The sequence below is a fragment of the Schistocerca piceifrons genome, chromosome 6 (genome assembly GCF_021461385.2).
Source record: "Schistocerca piceifrons isolate TAMUIC-IGC-003096 chromosome 6, iqSchPice1.1, whole genome shotgun sequence".
Lineage (NCBI taxonomy): Eukaryota > Metazoa > Arthropoda > Insecta > Orthoptera > Acrididae > Schistocerca > Schistocerca piceifrons.
In genome coordinates this window covers 289,119,838-289,137,098 of record NC_060143.1, presented here as the reverse complement: position 1 = coordinate 289,137,098, position 17,261 = coordinate 289,119,838, and the positions used below count along the sequence as shown (strand labels likewise).

The following is a 17,261-nucleotide window of genomic DNA, read 5'->3' as shown; positions in this document are numbered from 1 at the left end:
TCCTAAATGTCCTTTTAAATGGCAGAAAAATGTCCTCCCATATAACAATTTCATACATAACCTGTTAAAATAAATAAATAAATAAATTACCATCAGTGGGTTTCAAACTCGGGACCTTTAGCATAACAATCTGATGCTCTATCAACTCACCTACCAGACATCTTCATCTTCACATTCAGAGTTCACAGATGTCGTTTGCCTATACACCATAGTTCTGGTGTTACTTTTAATTAACGTTTACGCATCTTATACTGGCCGACAGCACACAGCACAAACTAAATCGGTGTTTTGGTTCATACTCTTTTGACACACAATGTTTGGTACCTGTCTGAGTGTCTGACAACTGGAGGTTTGGGTGTCAATAGGTTAAGGTCACCTCCAACTAGTATTGCATGATCTGGGTATATACATGCTACTGATAACAGGTTTTCTTTGAATGACTGGAACTGTCACAGAAGAATCGTGTGGCCAATAAAAACATCTAACAATTAACTCAGTTTCAATAGACCTGTTATATGCAACCCAATAACTTCACCGTCATATCAATTTCAACTTCAACAGAGACAATATTTTTGTCAACTGCACTGAAGACTCCCCCTCTTCTGGAGTCTGATCTGTCCTTCTGATAAATATACCAAGACTCACTAAACATCTCAAAGCTTTCTATTTCAGGTTTTAGCCAGCTCTCGATCCTAAAAATAATCTGAGCATGAGAACTTTCCTGGAGGGCAGTAAATTTGGATACTTTGTCACAAATACTTCACCAATTTGCTGGTAAAATTTTGACAGTCTAAGTGTCTTTACTCTGAATGCGGTCTGATGCCCCTGTCTGCATATCGACTGGCAAGTATTCATTACAGTACCTCAAACTACTTCCCAGCCTCTTTTTTTATTTTATTTTTTTCAAACAAAGAAAAGATAAAAAAAACATGCACTTAACATAGCTGATGTAGGCTCGGTTGCAGGTAGAGCAAGCAGATGGCGGGGTTCAGTTCATTGGTAGAATACTGAAAAATTACAAGTCTATAAAAAAGAATGTTTACAGTACACACAAGGCCCATCCTAGAATATTTCTCAGTTTTATGTAACAGAGACTGCTGAATGTGTACAAAGAAGGACAGCGTAAATGGTCACAGTTTTGTCTGACCCACTGAAGGGTGCCACAGAAGTGTTGAAAATGTCAACTGCCACACACCTGACAAAATACGCCAACCATCGTGTGAGTACTCACAAAATTTCAAGAACCAGTATTAAGTGAAGAATCTAGGAATATACTACAACCCTGTGTGTGCTGCTGCTCCTGTACAGACTGCAAAGACAAGATTAGATTAATTAGAGAATCCACAAAACGCATTTAGGAAATTGCTTTCCTGCACTGCATACAAGAATGTAACAGAGAGACAACCTAATATGTGAAATATCTTCTGTCATACACTTGTCAGTGGTTTCAAGATTATGGATGCAGAGGAAGAGCAAATTTTCTAATTTGCCTCATAGAATATGATAATTTGTACATATTAGTAATGCTTCCCTTTTCCATCTCTTTTCACAGATAGTGTGCTGCTCACCATGTTGTTTAGCACTCTAAGATACCAATAATCACCACCACCACCACCGCCACCACCATCACAATTACTAGCAAGCTCATCCCCACATGAAACCCCATATTCCCCTTTAAGGGTTTGAGAGTTATGATGTATATGTATGTTTTCACTGTAGCTGACATTCTGATACAATTATCATGTTAATTTGGCATTGACACGACTGAGTTCATTGCCTCATAGCTTAAACGGGACAGGTTGTATCACACAGATAAATTTACCCCACATTACTTTCATAACACTATACTATCCCATTTGCACAACTTGTATGCACCCTCTTGTTCTTATCCACTGTTTCGTCATTGATAATAACATTATCATAAGGAAACTCACCTGAGAGAGAACTATAATACACACCAAGCACTGTATGACCCAATCTCTTTCTTACCTACTGCACAATCCTCACTTCCAAGCTCTCAGTTCCAGACACAGTCTGCTGAAATACACCAATAAGTCAAAACATTATGACCACTGCCCACTGCGACACTGGATGACGCCTGGTGGCACTGCAGGACATGGTGCGGCAACACAAGCATGTAAGCACAGCAGACACGGGTGGGGGATCACCCTAGCGAAAATATTGGCTGCAAATGGGGAAAATTCAGAGATATAAGTGAGTCTGACAAAGAGCAGATTATTATTAAGCAGAGCCTGTAAATGAGTATCTCAAAAACGGCGAAGCTGCTTAAATGTTCACATGTTACTGTCGTGAGCATCTACGGAAAGATGTGTGAGGACAGTAAAACTACCATTAGGCTCTAAATGGCTGGACATCCATGACTCTTCACAGTATGTGGTGTTTGGAAGTTTTTCTGCTCTGTAAAATAGGCTAGATGGTGATGTGTGATAGCTCTGCTGAAAAAGCATTATGCCAGCACATGCAAAAGTGTTTTGGAGCTCGCTGTTCATCATATGCTGTTGAACGTGGTGGTCCACAGCAGACCACCCCTGTGTGTTCACATGTTGACCAAACGACATATCAATTAGACTTGCAATGGCACAGAACCATTGGGATTCAACTGTAGATCAGTGGAAACGTATCAGCTCTTCTCGTGAATCACATTTTTGCTACAGTATGTCGATGGTCGTCTCCACAACCGCCATCATCAAGGTGAACAGCAGCTCGAAACGTTCAGCGCAACATGGTAGGCTGCTGGGAGCACTATTATGCAATGGGAGACATTCTCTTGTGCTTCCATGGGATCTGTGGCAGTAATTGAAGAGTCACTAACAGCTGCAAACCACCTGCCTCCCTTCATGCTTGATGTCTTCCCTGACGGCAATGTCATCTTTAACACTAGGAGGACCAGCGCTAGCAAAACTACCTGGAAGGATCGGTACCAGTCAGTTTCACCAATGAAGTTTATTTTTCTTTCTTTTTAGTTTAACTTGTTTAATTAATTCAGTTTGGTGTCTTTAAATGTTGCTAGTGTATTTTGATCACACCACTAATGTGTTATGCTGAAATTTTTCTACAGAACGCGTAATTAATTAAAGAAAAAAAAAGAATGAGAGTAAAGAATACAGCTTAAATACAATATTCACTGAAACTAAACTATATTACTAAACTTACAAATCCAAATAAACGTATCATTATAAAATAGCATTTTTTTCTCTCTATGACTTGTTTTCAATTAAAACCCCCAAACAGGTCATAAACACACATTTATTAGGAAATACAGAGAAAGACTGTCATAAACTGTGGAAAAACACTTCCAAGGCATGGATCACATGTGAATTTCTTGCAGTGCACGCACAGATGTTTAGTTTTGTTTGAACTTCTGCATCCTCCTAGCTGGCAGGTCTTTCACACTGGTTGTTGTTGTGGTCTTCAGTCCTGAGACTGGTTTGATGCAGCTCTGCATGCTACTCTATCCTGTGCAAGCCTCTTCATCTCCAAATAACTACTGCAACCTACACCTTCTGAATCTGCTTAGTTAATTCATACCTTTGTCTCCCTCTACGATTTTTACCCTCCATGCTTCCCTACAGTACTAAATTGGTGATCCCTCTATGCCTCAGTATGTGTACTAACAACTGATCCCTTCTTCTAGTCATTTTGTGCCACAAATTCCTCTTCCCCCAAGTCTATTCAGTACCTCCTCAGAAGTTACGTGATCTAGCCGCCTAATCTTCAGCATTCTTCTGTAGGTCCACATTTTGAAAGCTTCTATTCTGTTCATGTCTACACTGTTTATCGTCCATGTTTCACCTCCATACATGGCTACACTCCCTACAAATAGTTTCAGAAAAGACTTCCGAACACTTATTTCCATACTCAATGTTAACAAATTTCTCTTCTTCAGAAACGCTTTTCTTGCCATAACCAGTTTATATTGTATATCCTCTCTACTTTGAGCATAATCAGTTATTTTGGTCCCCAAATAGCAAAACTCATTTACTATTTTTAGTGTCTCATTTCCTAATCTAATTACCTCAGCATCAGGTGATTTTAATTTGACTACATACCATTGCCTCATTTTGATTTATTTAATGTTCATCTTATATCCTCCTTTCAACACACTGTCCATTCCGTTTCGCTGCTCTTCAAGGTCCTTTGCTGTCTCTGACAGAATAACAATGTCGACGGTAAATTTGAAAGTTTTTATTTCTTCTCCATGGATTTCAACTCCTACTCTAAATTTTACTTTTGTTTCCTTTACTACTTGCTCAATAAAAAGATTGAATAACATCAGGGATAGATACAATCCTGTTTCACTCCCTTCTCAAGCACTGCTTCCCTTTCATGACCCCCCCCCCCCCCCCCCACCACCACCCAACTTTTTAAAAGTGCCATCTAGTTTCTGTACATATTGTAAATAGCCTTTTGCCCCCTGTATTTTACACATCACACCTTCATAATTGGAAAGAGAGTATTCCAGTCAACATTGTCAAAAGCTTTCTCAAGTCTACAAATGCCAGAAATGTAAGTTTGCCTTTCCTTAACCTGTCTTCTAAGGTAAGTTGTAGGGTCAGTATTGCCTCGTGTGTTCCAACATTTCTAAGGAATCCAAACTGATCTTCCCCAAGTCAGCTTCTACCAGCTTTTCCATTTGTTTGCAACCATGACTTATTAAATTGATAGTTCGATAATTTTCACACTTGTCAATGCCTGGTGTCTTTGGAATTGCAATTTTTATATTCTTCTTGAAGTCTGAAAGTATTCCGCCTGTCTCATACATCTTGCTCACCAGATGGAAGAGCTTTGTCATGGCTGGCTCTCCGCACTGGCACCTTACTTATTTCAGTAGTCACAGTGAATGTATGAACAGGCCCTTTCCTTGGTTATACAAAGAAAGAGAAGAGTTCTGCCTATCTAGACAGAAGCATTCGCAAAGTAATTTTTTCTCCTGTTGCCTTTCCGTAAAGGATCTGTGCGCTGATTCCAACGAGGACGAGCACGTAGAAAAACTGTGCCTAGGCCATGTATGGCAGCTATGCTGGACAGTGTACAGATGAGACATCTGGTCCAGAATATTAGTTCCATATTTATGGAATTGCAGAAGCTAATCTGACTGAAAACACTGACGCACCATAATAACAAAGGGCGCTAAACTTCCACACAGCACAACACATTGCCACAGCACAGCAATTAAAGTATGTCCACTGTTCCACTAAATAAAGTAAAACAATAAAAACAGGGAACAAGATCACAACGATGAAGTAAAGTATACTAAGCAGATGTAAAAATCCATTATTAAACCTTTTACAGACATGAATCCTAAAAAACATCACAATGGTCAAAATGACCAACTGCCATATTTTAAGCGAACATTTTGGTAATCCGTACAACTTTTGTAATGGATATTTGTCTTTTAACGAAATTATAAACCACCAAATTACATTAAAAGCCAAGAAATACAAGCCCCGTAAATTAAAACTCTTGGTATTTATTAATTATTAAACAACACTAACCGTCAGATTGACCTGTAATGTCCTCCTAGTGTTGAGCAACATAATGTCCATGTCTCGGAGCCAGAACCACGCTACAGTGGTTTGTGGAGCATCATAGTAGGCCCTAAACTCACGTTGATGTCTTGGTGACAAAATTTGCCTGATGTAAATCCTATGGAACCCACCTGGTTTGCTACCGGTTGCCATCATGCAAGTCAGTGGCCCATTATTTACACAAATTACATGATATGTGCATAGACATCGAAGGCTACATCCATCCACAATCCTACCAACTGCCTGTTGGATTCCTCATATGCAGAATCAATGACATATTTTGTTCCAATGACAGACAAGCAAGCTATTAAGCAGATGATCACGATGTTTTGGCTTATCAATGACTATCCATTGTTACATTCCCTTTTTTCATTTCCTCTTATTGTGAATCCTGGGAGATTTTTCTGCCTAGACCAGTAACAATGATTTGATCCAACCCTTTCTCATTTTCCAGGTTGAAGGAGATCCTGGTTATAAAATCTAGAGTTTGTAAAATATTTTGCTTGTTGTGTGTGTTGTTAACAATCAATTGACCACACATCTTAAAGGATACCACGCTGTTGTTCTGCCATGAGAGGTACCATCAGGAAACATCATGAGCACCTCTGCTGCTTGCCAGTGGCCACAACTCAGAGCCCTAATAAATAATGCTGGCCCGCCAGATACCAGCAGTTCATCTCACTCCATGGATTCTAGCACAATTACACTTATGGACGGATTATCAAAGACAACTTGGCTATTCTCTAGACTCCCAATGAGGTGGATACTTGGATTTATTGTGCATTTCCACAGTGGACTCTGACAGTGGACCAGACATTAATCATTGGCTGATATTACAAGTCCAGTCAGTATGAGGTAAGTGATTATCAGATACAATTGTGAATGTGTGAATTTCTTCAGTCAAGATGTAATTGGGTCATTCCATGTCAATTCAACCAATTTGAGAAAATGTTCCATCTGATAGTCTCAGATTTGGCTGAAATTTAGCACACCAATGCTGCCAAGTGTGGAACACTCATGTACAAAATTTTAAGTTCCCCTGCCAATTAGTTCCAGAATTATGACTTGTGAAAGAAGGTGGCGTGACCCGGAAATTGCAACCTGCATGTGGCAATCTATCTTCAGACCCAACTTCAGGTCTTAATAACTTTGGAACTATTCCAAACAGTCCAGTGAAATTTTTACAACCCAGTAACATCCACTTAGAGAACACACTCTATGAATCAAAACACCAACAACATATATCTGAAGGAAAATAAAAAAATTCCAAAATGCGATTAAAAATATGTAATACGTTAAGAGGTACATATTTTAGGTGCCCTCTATGCCAAATATAATTCACTCAAAATGGGTATAAATTTTTTGTGGTAAGCTTAATGTGGCCTAAACACACACAGAACTCATCTTGCCCATATCAGTCACAAAAACTGAGTTACATGCACACGAAAATACAAAAATTTAAAAAATTACCCGAAAAACATGGATTTTCGAAGTGTGGTAGCACAAAAGGGACAAGTGATATCCAAGCCAAATTTCTAACATTGCATAAGTAGACCATAATATAATATGTGGTAAAATTTCAACTTGTTATTGCAAAGCATTTGTGAACTATAAAAGTTGACAGAGATGTATTTGGTTACGTTTCTTTTAACACGATTTAGCAAGTAATAGTGATGATGCAGACAGCTTGTTTCAAATAAAGCTGCAGCAATTGTTGGGAACCATTAAGCAACAGAAAGTTACACAATGGTAGTTTTCAGGGACAGGATGAGTCATTGTGAGGCAGGAACAACAAAGGAAACAAGGAACAATTACGGATCACTCATGTTTTTAAGATTCTAGTTCAGACTGGGCAGTACTGTTGTGGAAAGTCAGTATGGAGGCAGAAGAGTGTACTAGTGGTGCTTTTGTTCAAACAAGTTGCAGTATTGGTAGAGCAAAAGCATTTGAATGTCATAAAACAACATATGGAACAAAATGTGGCATTCGCTTTGTACTGTATGCTCTGGATGAATCGGACCAAGATTTGTTGCTGTGGAGATCCGGGATACACCCTGTGGGCACAAGAAATACAGTTACAGGAAACTTTGTGTTTGTTATCATCATATGAAAGTGTTTCTGGATAAGTATTCTTTCCTACAAAAAAGTTGATTTGATCCATTTCGGATTCATAAGAAGACAGTGAAGTGTAGCCACAGAGAAATTGATATAAAATCAGTATTGAAAGTGAATCAGTGCATGGGACTTAACATGAAACCAGGACAAAAGTTATGTTCCAGGTGTGTTAAACTGCTAAAAAATGAATATTCTGATAATTTACATGACAGTGATGAAGAATATCAGCCACCTACAACCACAGCAAATGAGCAGTTAAATACTTCAGTGACTGCTCTTGGTTTGTCTCCCATGAAGAGACATAAAGTTGGGAAAAGAGACAGGCCCAGCTATGGTAGAAGAAAACTACAAGAAGCTCAAATGGAATTAAAACACAAAATAGCTGACACACTAAAGGTGGAAGAGGAAGAACTATCTGCTCCAAAGGAACAGAAATCATGCCAGAAATGCTCTCATTTGGACAAAATCGTGCATGATTTGAAAGAAAAATGTGCCATATCCACATGCCAGAAAAAAATTGCTATTCTTACCCTTGCACTTTCCAGCTGGTCTATTGACTACACTGCAAAGGGATTCAATGTTTCTACATATATGGTAAAGCAAGCTAGGAAAATAAAAGCAACCCAAGGAGTGCTTCCTCAGGGTAAGCAATTGAGTTCAGTATTAAAGGTGCTAGTGTCAGAGTTTCATGAAAATAATGACTACAGCCGAATAATGCCTGGGAAAAAAAAGACTATGTAACGATGAAAATGGGAATGTACATGTACAGATGCAAAAAAGACTGTTGCTCTGCAACATATCAGAACTATATGTAGAATTAAAGGAAAAGTATCCCAATACCAAAGTAGGTTTATCATGTTTTTTCAATCTTTGGCCAAAATGGGTTGTGCCTGTAAGTGCAAGGGGCACACACAATGTTTGTGTATGAGAGACCCATCAAAATGCTAAGCTGATGTTCACTGCTATAAATGATTTTGGTCTGGATTATAAAGGTGCAATGAAGCTGCTAGTGTGTGACATCGGTTCCTACCAGTGAATGATACACAGGTGTGAAAAGTGTCCTGGTAAGACAAATCTTGCAGAACACATGAATAACAAATTGTATGGTGAACTTCTTATGGATGACGATGAACTTGTTTCTTATAAACAATGGACACACACGGATCGCACAAGTCTTGAAACAAAGCAAAGTACAGTGGAAGATTTGTTGAAATGTGTTGCCGAAAAATGGACAAACTGACCACACATGGCTTCACAGCAACAGCACAATCGGCTTATCTCCAGTTTTGTAAGGATAATTTGAAACAAGATGAAATTATAGTAATACTAGACTTTTCTGAAAACTATCCATTTATAGTTCAACATGCCATCCAAGTATAGCATTGGGACAACAGTCAAGCAACTCTCCAGCCATTTGCGATTTACTATAGAGGTGAATCAGGTGATGTGTGTGTCATGAACCTCTGCGTTTTTAGTGACTGTTTAATTCATGATGCCATTGCAGTTCATGCCTCCATTCGCACTGTCACGGCATATGTTAAAAAACAAGCTGCCTCACATACATTTTGCGAAATACTTCAGTGATGGGGCAGCTAGTCAGTACAAAAACTGTAAAAAATCTCAAAAATTTATGCAAGCATTACCATTGCTAAAAGCAGACTAGAACACGTTAAAACTGTTGCAGGCACAAGGAACCATCATCACTCGTCTCCAGCGGACTCTGACAATGTGCAGATGAGCAGACTGTCCGGTTTTAACTATAGCTTCATGCACAACATGTGTCTTCACAGTGTGTCTGACTCAGGATTCAGAAGCAAAAGCAGCAACAAACAACCAGGTTGCTATGTTATTGCTGTTTATAATGACAAATGGTACTTAGGATGTGATGCAGAGTGCTGTGAAGAAGGTGACGTATTTGTGAACTTCATGGCACCAGCAGGACCAGCAAGATCATTTCATTGGCCACATTTGGCAGACAGGTGTTGGATTCCTTTTTAACATATTCTTATGACAGTTCCAGTTCCTACCACAGTGTCAGGAAGACAGTACAATTTGCCACTCAATGTACAGAGTACAGTAGCTAAAGTGTGGGAGAACTTCTGTTCCAAGCACAATTGACTAGTTTTTAGCAGTTAAAGTGTAGTAAACATTAATGATAGGTTGTGTTAATCTGTCTATATGTTGTTGCTTAGTGGGAGAGGATAAGAAGAGGCAGAACAGTTTACGATACGTTTTTACAAAATTGTGTTGTGGAACAATGGCCACATCACCAAATACATCTGTCAACTTCCATTGTACACAAATGTCTTGCAATAACATGCTGAAATTTTGAGATATATATCATTATGGTCTACTTATGCAGTGCGTGAAATTTGGCTTGGATACCACTTCTCCCTTTTGTGCTACCACATTTTGAAAATCCATGCTTTTCACGTAATTTTTTAAATTTTTGTATTTTCGTGTGCATGTAACTCAGTTTTTGTGACTGATATGGGCAAGATGAGTTCTGTGTGTGTTTAGGCCCCATTAAGCTTACCACAAAAAATGTATACCCTTTTTCAGTGAATTATATTTGGCAAAGAGGGCACCTACAATATGTACCTTTTAACGTATTACATTTTTTAATCACATTTTGGAATTTATCATTTTCCCTCAGAAATATTTTGTTTGTGTTTTGATTCATGGAGTGTGTTTTCTAAATGGATGTTACTGGGTTGTTAAAAATTCCACTGGACTGTTTGGAATAGTTACAAAGTTATTAAGACCTGAAGTTGGGTCTGAAGATAGATTGCCAGATGCGGGTTGCAATTTCCGTGTCACGCCACCTTCTTTCAGAGAAGTCATAATTCTGGAACTAACTGGCAGGGGAAACTAATACTTTGTACACGAGTGTTCCACACGTGGTAGAATTAGTGTTGAATTTCAGACAAATCTGAGACTATGAGCTGGAGCCCCTGGTTGAACTGACATGGAATGACCCAATTGCGTAACTAGAAAACTGGCTGCATGGTCATTCAAAAGCCACAATGCAACTTATAAGTTTCTTGCTTTCAGAACACATTACCATGGATCCACACTATATCTCAAGAAGTACGAGGAACGTTACCAGCAACAAATCACACTCTTGCAAAAACAGCATCAGGAGCAGTTTAACACTTTACTAGCATTCCTGCAACAGCAACAGCTAATAGAAGTGGTCCCCCCCCAAGTTTGTCCATCCCCTCAACAGTACCATTACCATCAATCACATTCTTTCTGGCATATAAATGGAATGGGAAAGTTATGAAAAACACCTATGTCAGCACTCACAAGCTCAAAACTTTCTTTTGCTTGATTGGTCTGCCTTAGAAATCCATCAGCTCTTATGGCAGCTGTCTTTGCTCACTGATCTGGTAGCTCTAACTTAAGATGGCATTTGTGATCTCTTGCATGCTAAAACGCATGTTTTGGCTTCCTACTTGCATTTCCATTATTGCCACAAGAAAGCAAATTAATCCTATCATGTGTGATTGTCAGAAGTCCTATGCAGAGTCTTTCATTCAAGATGCGGTTGTCGCATTCGCTCTTGAACCACAAACTTTCTTACTCCTTCTTAGCAGAAGTCCTCCACATTATTTCTGCTTCGTTACAGCACACACTGCCAGCTTGCAGTTACAAGAGGGTCTTCATGCTCGTAAAGTTGCTGGCATTCAAATGCCATCACAAGACACGAGTCCCCAGCCACAACTGTTTTCTCCCTTTACAGCCAACAAGCTCGACCCACTGTCTGGGGACATCCTCTACAGGAACTAAGTAACCATCATCATAGTTACAGACACTGAGATGTATATCCAATTTATCAGATTGTTTCCAGGCCCATCACAAATCACAATGCACGTACCACATCTAAAGGTGTCTGTGTTGTGGAAAACACTGTCAGATTGCAGAAGTTTGGAAAAGTGAACCACAAGGTCATAATTCCTGTACACCAATGGACATCCACACAATTACAGCAGCAGTGCATCTAGATCAGACATCTCCACGCATCTTTCTGCAGCTTGAAATAAAGAAGCAGCACATGCATTTCGAGACTGATACATATGCTGCTGTGTCCCTCACTAATCTCGAGACATATAAGAGGCTCAGTTGCCTAATATTACAGAAGTCACCTCATAAGTTCATTGCGTATAACAAACAAACCATAATCACTGCAAAAAGAGTCATAGCAAAACATCCAACACTCTCTGGACCCAATAGTTGTCAAGAATTCAGTAGCTGCAAATATCTTTCAGCTAGACACTCAGTCTGGCACCTGCCTCACTCGCAGTTAATTTTGTGTTGTCATTCCACTTGAAACTGCTTTTGTGAGTCTACTCATAGATATTTTATGGAAGCAACTACTTCTAACGATTGTTCTAAAAACATGTAACTGTACAATAATGGGTCTTTCGGTGTTTGTAGACGTGATACATTACATTTGTTTATGTTAGGAGTCAATCGCCAATCCCTCACCAGGCACCAATCCTCTGCAGGTCTCCCTGCATTTTGCTACAACCTTCTAGAACTGAGATTTCTCTGTATACAACAGCATCATCTACAAAAAAGCCTCTTAGAACTTCTGACATTATTTACTACAACATTTATATATACAGTGAAATGTAATAGTCCTACTACATTCTGCTTGGGGCACACCTGAAGGTACTTTTATGCCTGAAGATTTTTCTCCATTGAGAATGCTATGTTGTGTTCTGTTTGCTAGAAGCTCTTCAGTCCAATCACACAGATGGTCTGATATTCGGTACACTCGTATTTTTTTTCCATTAGGCAGCAGTGCTTTAACTGTATCAAATGCCTTCCAGAAGTCAAGGAACACAACATCTACCTGGGCACTAGTATCTAATGCTTTCTGGGTTTCATGTAAGAATAGAGTAAGCTCGGTTTCACCCGACTGTTGTTTTTGGACCCTATGTTGACTCCTACAGAGGAGATTTCAAAGTCATAAATAATAAAGTATTTGTATGGAATGTAGCCATGTATGGAAGTGAAATGTGGACGATAAATAGTTTAGAAAAAAAGAAGAGAATAGAAGCTTTCGAAATGTGGTGCTACAGAAGAATGCTCAAGATTAGATGGGTAGATCACATAACTAATGAGGTATTGAATAGAATTGAAGAGAAATTTGTGGCACAACTTGACTAGAAGAAGGGATCGGTTGGTAGGGCATATTCTGAGGCATCAAAGGATCACCAATTTAATATTGGAGGGCAGCGTGGAGGGTAAAAATCATAGAGGGAGACCAAGAGATGAATACACTAAACAGATTCAAAAGGATGTAGGTTGCAGTAGGTACTGGGAGATGAAGCTCATACAGGATAGAGTAGCATGCAGAACTGCATCAAACCAGTCTCTGGACTGAAGACCACAACAACAACAACAACAACAACAACAACAAAACAAAGTCAGAGATATAGGCCCTCAGTTTTGTGCATCTGTTCGGTGTTTTGTGAATCTGTTCAGTGACCCTTCTTGAAAACAGAAATGACCTGCATCTTTCCCCAATTGTTAGGACTGCTTTGCTCCTCCAGAGAACTATGGTACAGCACTGTGAGAAGAGAAGCAACTTCTTTTGCATTCTCTATAGAGAATCACATTGCTATCCCATCAGGTCCGGCGGTCTTTCCTCCGTTCAGCAATTTTAGTTGCTTTTCTGACCCATGGTAATTTATCTTAATATGTATCACTTTGTCATTTCTGTAATGATTTAAAGGAGAAACTACAGTGCAACTTCCTCTGTGAAACAGTTTTGGAAAAACACATTTAGTGTTTTGACCGTTTCTGTGTCATCCTCCATTTCAATGTAATTATGGTCACAGAGTACCTGGACAGATAACTTTGATTGGTTTACTGATTTAACATGAAACCAAAACTTCCTAGAATTTTATATCAGTCAGTAGCAATAATTTTACTTTGAAATTCGTTGAATTCTGGGTCCATGGCTCTCCTTACCCTAATTTAGGCTTTGTTTAGTTTATCTTTGTCTGTGAAGCTTTCTTTGTGTTTAAATTTGCAATGAGGCTCTCTTTAGTGAACGTCTCGTATAAAAATTACTTTGAGCAGAAAGTTAGAGAACTAATGTCTTACACCTCCCAGCAACAAACAGACCTGAACTTTTCCAGTGAGTTAACACAGAGGAAGGCATCAGTGATCATAAGTCTGTGATAGCATTAATGACTACGGGTGTTGTGGAAGTGCTGTTGAGAAAGGTGGAAAATAATTTTGATTAGCAAGAGTGACAGAATACGCATTTACAAAGTACCTCAGTAACCAACATCAAAAACTCTGTGCTGATGGGATGAATTCGTGGAGCACTTTCGGATAAAATTCAAAATCATCATTTAATATACCTTAAACAATTACGTTTCAAGCAAGTGCTAGTAGGATGGGAAAAACTCACTGCCATTTAATAGCCTTATTGGAAAGTTGCTATGGAAACAAAGAGAGCACCCGATTTAAGAGAAGCCGAAACCTTGCTGACAAACAAAATCTAAAAGAAGCGACAATGAGTGCAACAAGAGAATCATTCAATGACATTAAAAGTAAAATTTTGGCAATAGATCTGATTACATCCTTAATAAATTTTGGTTTTATGTAAAATCAGTAAGCAGATTGATATCATTTATTCACTCACCTGGCGACCATACCTGAATTTGGTCTTCTGGGTATGTTTCACAACAGAAGATCTTAGTGTGGTCCCTCCTCTCAGCCATCACACAAATGCCAAAATGGCAGATATCAAGATAGGTGATCATGGAACAATGCAACTACAGTCACTTAGTACTTGAAAGGCATCTGGATCAGATGAGGTACCCAAAAGATTCTATAACAGATTATGTGAAAGAAATTACTCCCTTAATAGCAGCAGTCTGTTGTAGGTTGGGGAGCAACAGAAGGTATCTAGCAACTGAAGAAAGTGCAAGTCATTCCAGTTTTCAAGAAGGATCACAGGGTAGATGCACATAATTACAGACCTGTATCACTGACACCAATCTGTTCTAAATTATGGAACATGTTTTAAGTTCATGTATTATGATGCTTTTGTACTGTAAAAATATCAATTGTAAAAATCAACAGGGATTCCAGAGACAGAGGTCTTATGAAATACATCAGTCTGTTCACCTTTGGGAATCAGGGTATTGTATGTATTGGCACTCAGGGTGATGCAATGTTCCTTGACTTCAGGAAGGCACATTTGAAACAATTCTACAATGTCATTTAGTAAGAAAAATATGTGCTTCTGAGTACCAAACCAGATTTGTGACTGGATTGCAGACTTCCTTTCAGAAAGGACTCAACAGAATGGAATTCATGGGTGTTCAGTTGATTTCCGAAATACCTTAAAGTGGAATGACCACATAAAACAAACAGTCACAAAAACAGACGTCAAACTGAGATTCATAAGAAGAATCTTAGAGAAATGTAAGTAATTCATGAAAGATGTGGCTTACCAAACACTTGTCTCCCGATTCTTGATTATTTCTCATTAGTCTGGGACCCTTACCAGATTGGATTAATAGCAGAGACAGACAAGACCCAACAAATAGCAGCATGTTTTGTCACGGTATTGCTCAGTCAGTGTGAGATTGATATGAAGATACTCAACAAACTCCAGTGGCAGAAGCTACAAGAGAGGCGTTGTTCATCACAGAGAGGTTTGCTATTGAGATTGTGAGAGAGCATCTTCAGTAAAGAGTCAGATAACATACTGCTTCCTCCCACCTACAACTCAAAACATGACCACAACAAGAGAATTCAAGAAATTAGAGCTAAAACAGGATTTACTGACTATTGTTCTTCCCATATGCCATTCACAAGTGGAACGGGAAAGGTATGATTGGATAGTGGTACCAGAAATATCCTCCGCCACATAGCATCATGTGCTTTGCAAAGTATAGTTACATGTTAGGCATATTAACAATTTCTAAAAGATACTTTACCTCGCATGTAATAAGACCACAAAATTGACATGCTTCACATCTACTACACATAAACTGTTACTGCTCGCTTTGTTGCTGAATAAATACTTATTTTAGCTACATGTCTCAACCATAGTGTTACAAAACGGTGCTTCGTAAGTCCTGAGTATTTATTTATTGCTTACAACTAACCTAACACTTTTAAATTTTCTTGCAGATTTTCAAATACATTCGTTCAGTGGTTTGTAAAGCATGTTTGAAAATGTATACGTATTCGACAAGCCGACCACCGTCACAGGATTACGCTGTTTCATTTTAGTTACCAATTGTTTTAACTGACAAATTTACATACAGTTCAACATAAGGCCATTTTGACGTGGTTAAGGAAAAATGTATCAACACAAATATGTACTTATAATCAGGTTTGGCCCGCTACTTACGTAATATAGTGTATGCCGCATTTTACGCACACCGGATTTGGTTGAAAGTATCTCTCACTGTGTGAACGACAGCAACATTGCGTGTTTAAGTATCCTGCCTATTCTCACTTCTTGTTACCTTACGGGATGGTGTACATTCAATTTTTTTTTTAAAATTGCGGACGCGAATAGTTTGAATATCTTGTAAATTAGATACACACACAGCTCCCAGGAAGCTCGTTACTGGTCTCTGGATCCTTGCAAGCATTATCTAGTGATACTTAATGCTTCAATGTGCTGATAATAAAACTCAGTATTAACTGTACTGAAATTTGTACAACTACAATCACAAACACAATAATTGATTTCGTGATGACACTGCCTCCTTGCATAACGTTTTTGATGGAATCTACATACTACGATTAGTGACGAATAAAAATCAAGGGTCTACAAAATGGCTATTCACTAACTTTAAAAAGTCTTTATCGCGACGAACATCACCCCAAGCCATGACATATACCATGTCAGTCACATCTAAATAACGTTCAACACGAATCGTTAACACAGTCATGACAGCAAAGTCATTTGGTCTCACCTGTCACCTTCTTCTAGAATATTTAGTAATTTCGTGTCCAACTGAAACAATCTATAGTTTTCCACTGCCTCGCTGCGGGAAGCGAAGTTCAGAATCTGTGTTACAGGAAGCAACTCACTTTCTTCCAACTTCGCATGATGTATCACCGTCCTAATTTCATCTACTGTCCTCTCGTACCTGGAAGAATATAGTGTAAGGACTATTTGTCACACACATTAAACAATGGAACAAAAAACTGATGATCTGTAAATAAATACTCTAATACCTGGCAGTTTCAGCCATAACACAAACACACGTAAACACTGCACTTTACACTTCGCGCCAAATATTGTCAAAGCAACAAAGTCGCGCAGATATAAAACCTCAAGCGATAGAGGCTCCAAACATTGGAAACTTGCAAATGCATCACCTCTCCAAGCATCGTGACAAACAACTCACCTGAGAAACACAATACACTCACACTGGAATGCCAGCTGGCTTAACAGTATTGTATTTATTGGCCTTAAGCGTACACCATATAGTGTGCACGTACACAGAAGATGACATCGATCGCACTTTTTAATGCTAAATGGTGGATAATAAATAAATAAAAAGAACCTTACAAAAAATATACAGGTACTGACAGAGAATT

At 38.8% G+C, this 17,261-nt stretch overlaps 1 protein-coding gene across 2 annotated transcripts in view; it reads right to left on the bottom strand.

Moving 5' to 3' along the window:
• Nucleotides 1-17,027, bottom strand: part of LOC124802929 (sister chromatid cohesion protein DCC1-like) — a 114,922-nt gene extending 97,895 nt beyond the window's left edge. Inside the window, exons 1-2 of one of the 2 annotated variants that reach the window (XM_047264006.1) lie at nucleotides 16,896-17,027; nucleotides 16,631-16,807 (exon numbers count right to left, since the gene is read on the bottom strand). In XM_047264006.1, the coding sequence (XP_047119962.1) occupies nucleotides 16,631-16,807; nucleotides 16,896-16,912 (194 nt within the window). In that variant the 5' untranslated portion in view covers nucleotides 16,913-17,027. Of the gene's footprint in view, nucleotides 1-14,331; nucleotides 14,453-16,630; nucleotides 16,808-16,895 lie in introns of those variants that run through there. The other variant, XM_047264008.1, reaches the window with a different exon arrangement.
• Nucleotides 17,028-17,261: the final 234 nt, after the last annotated feature.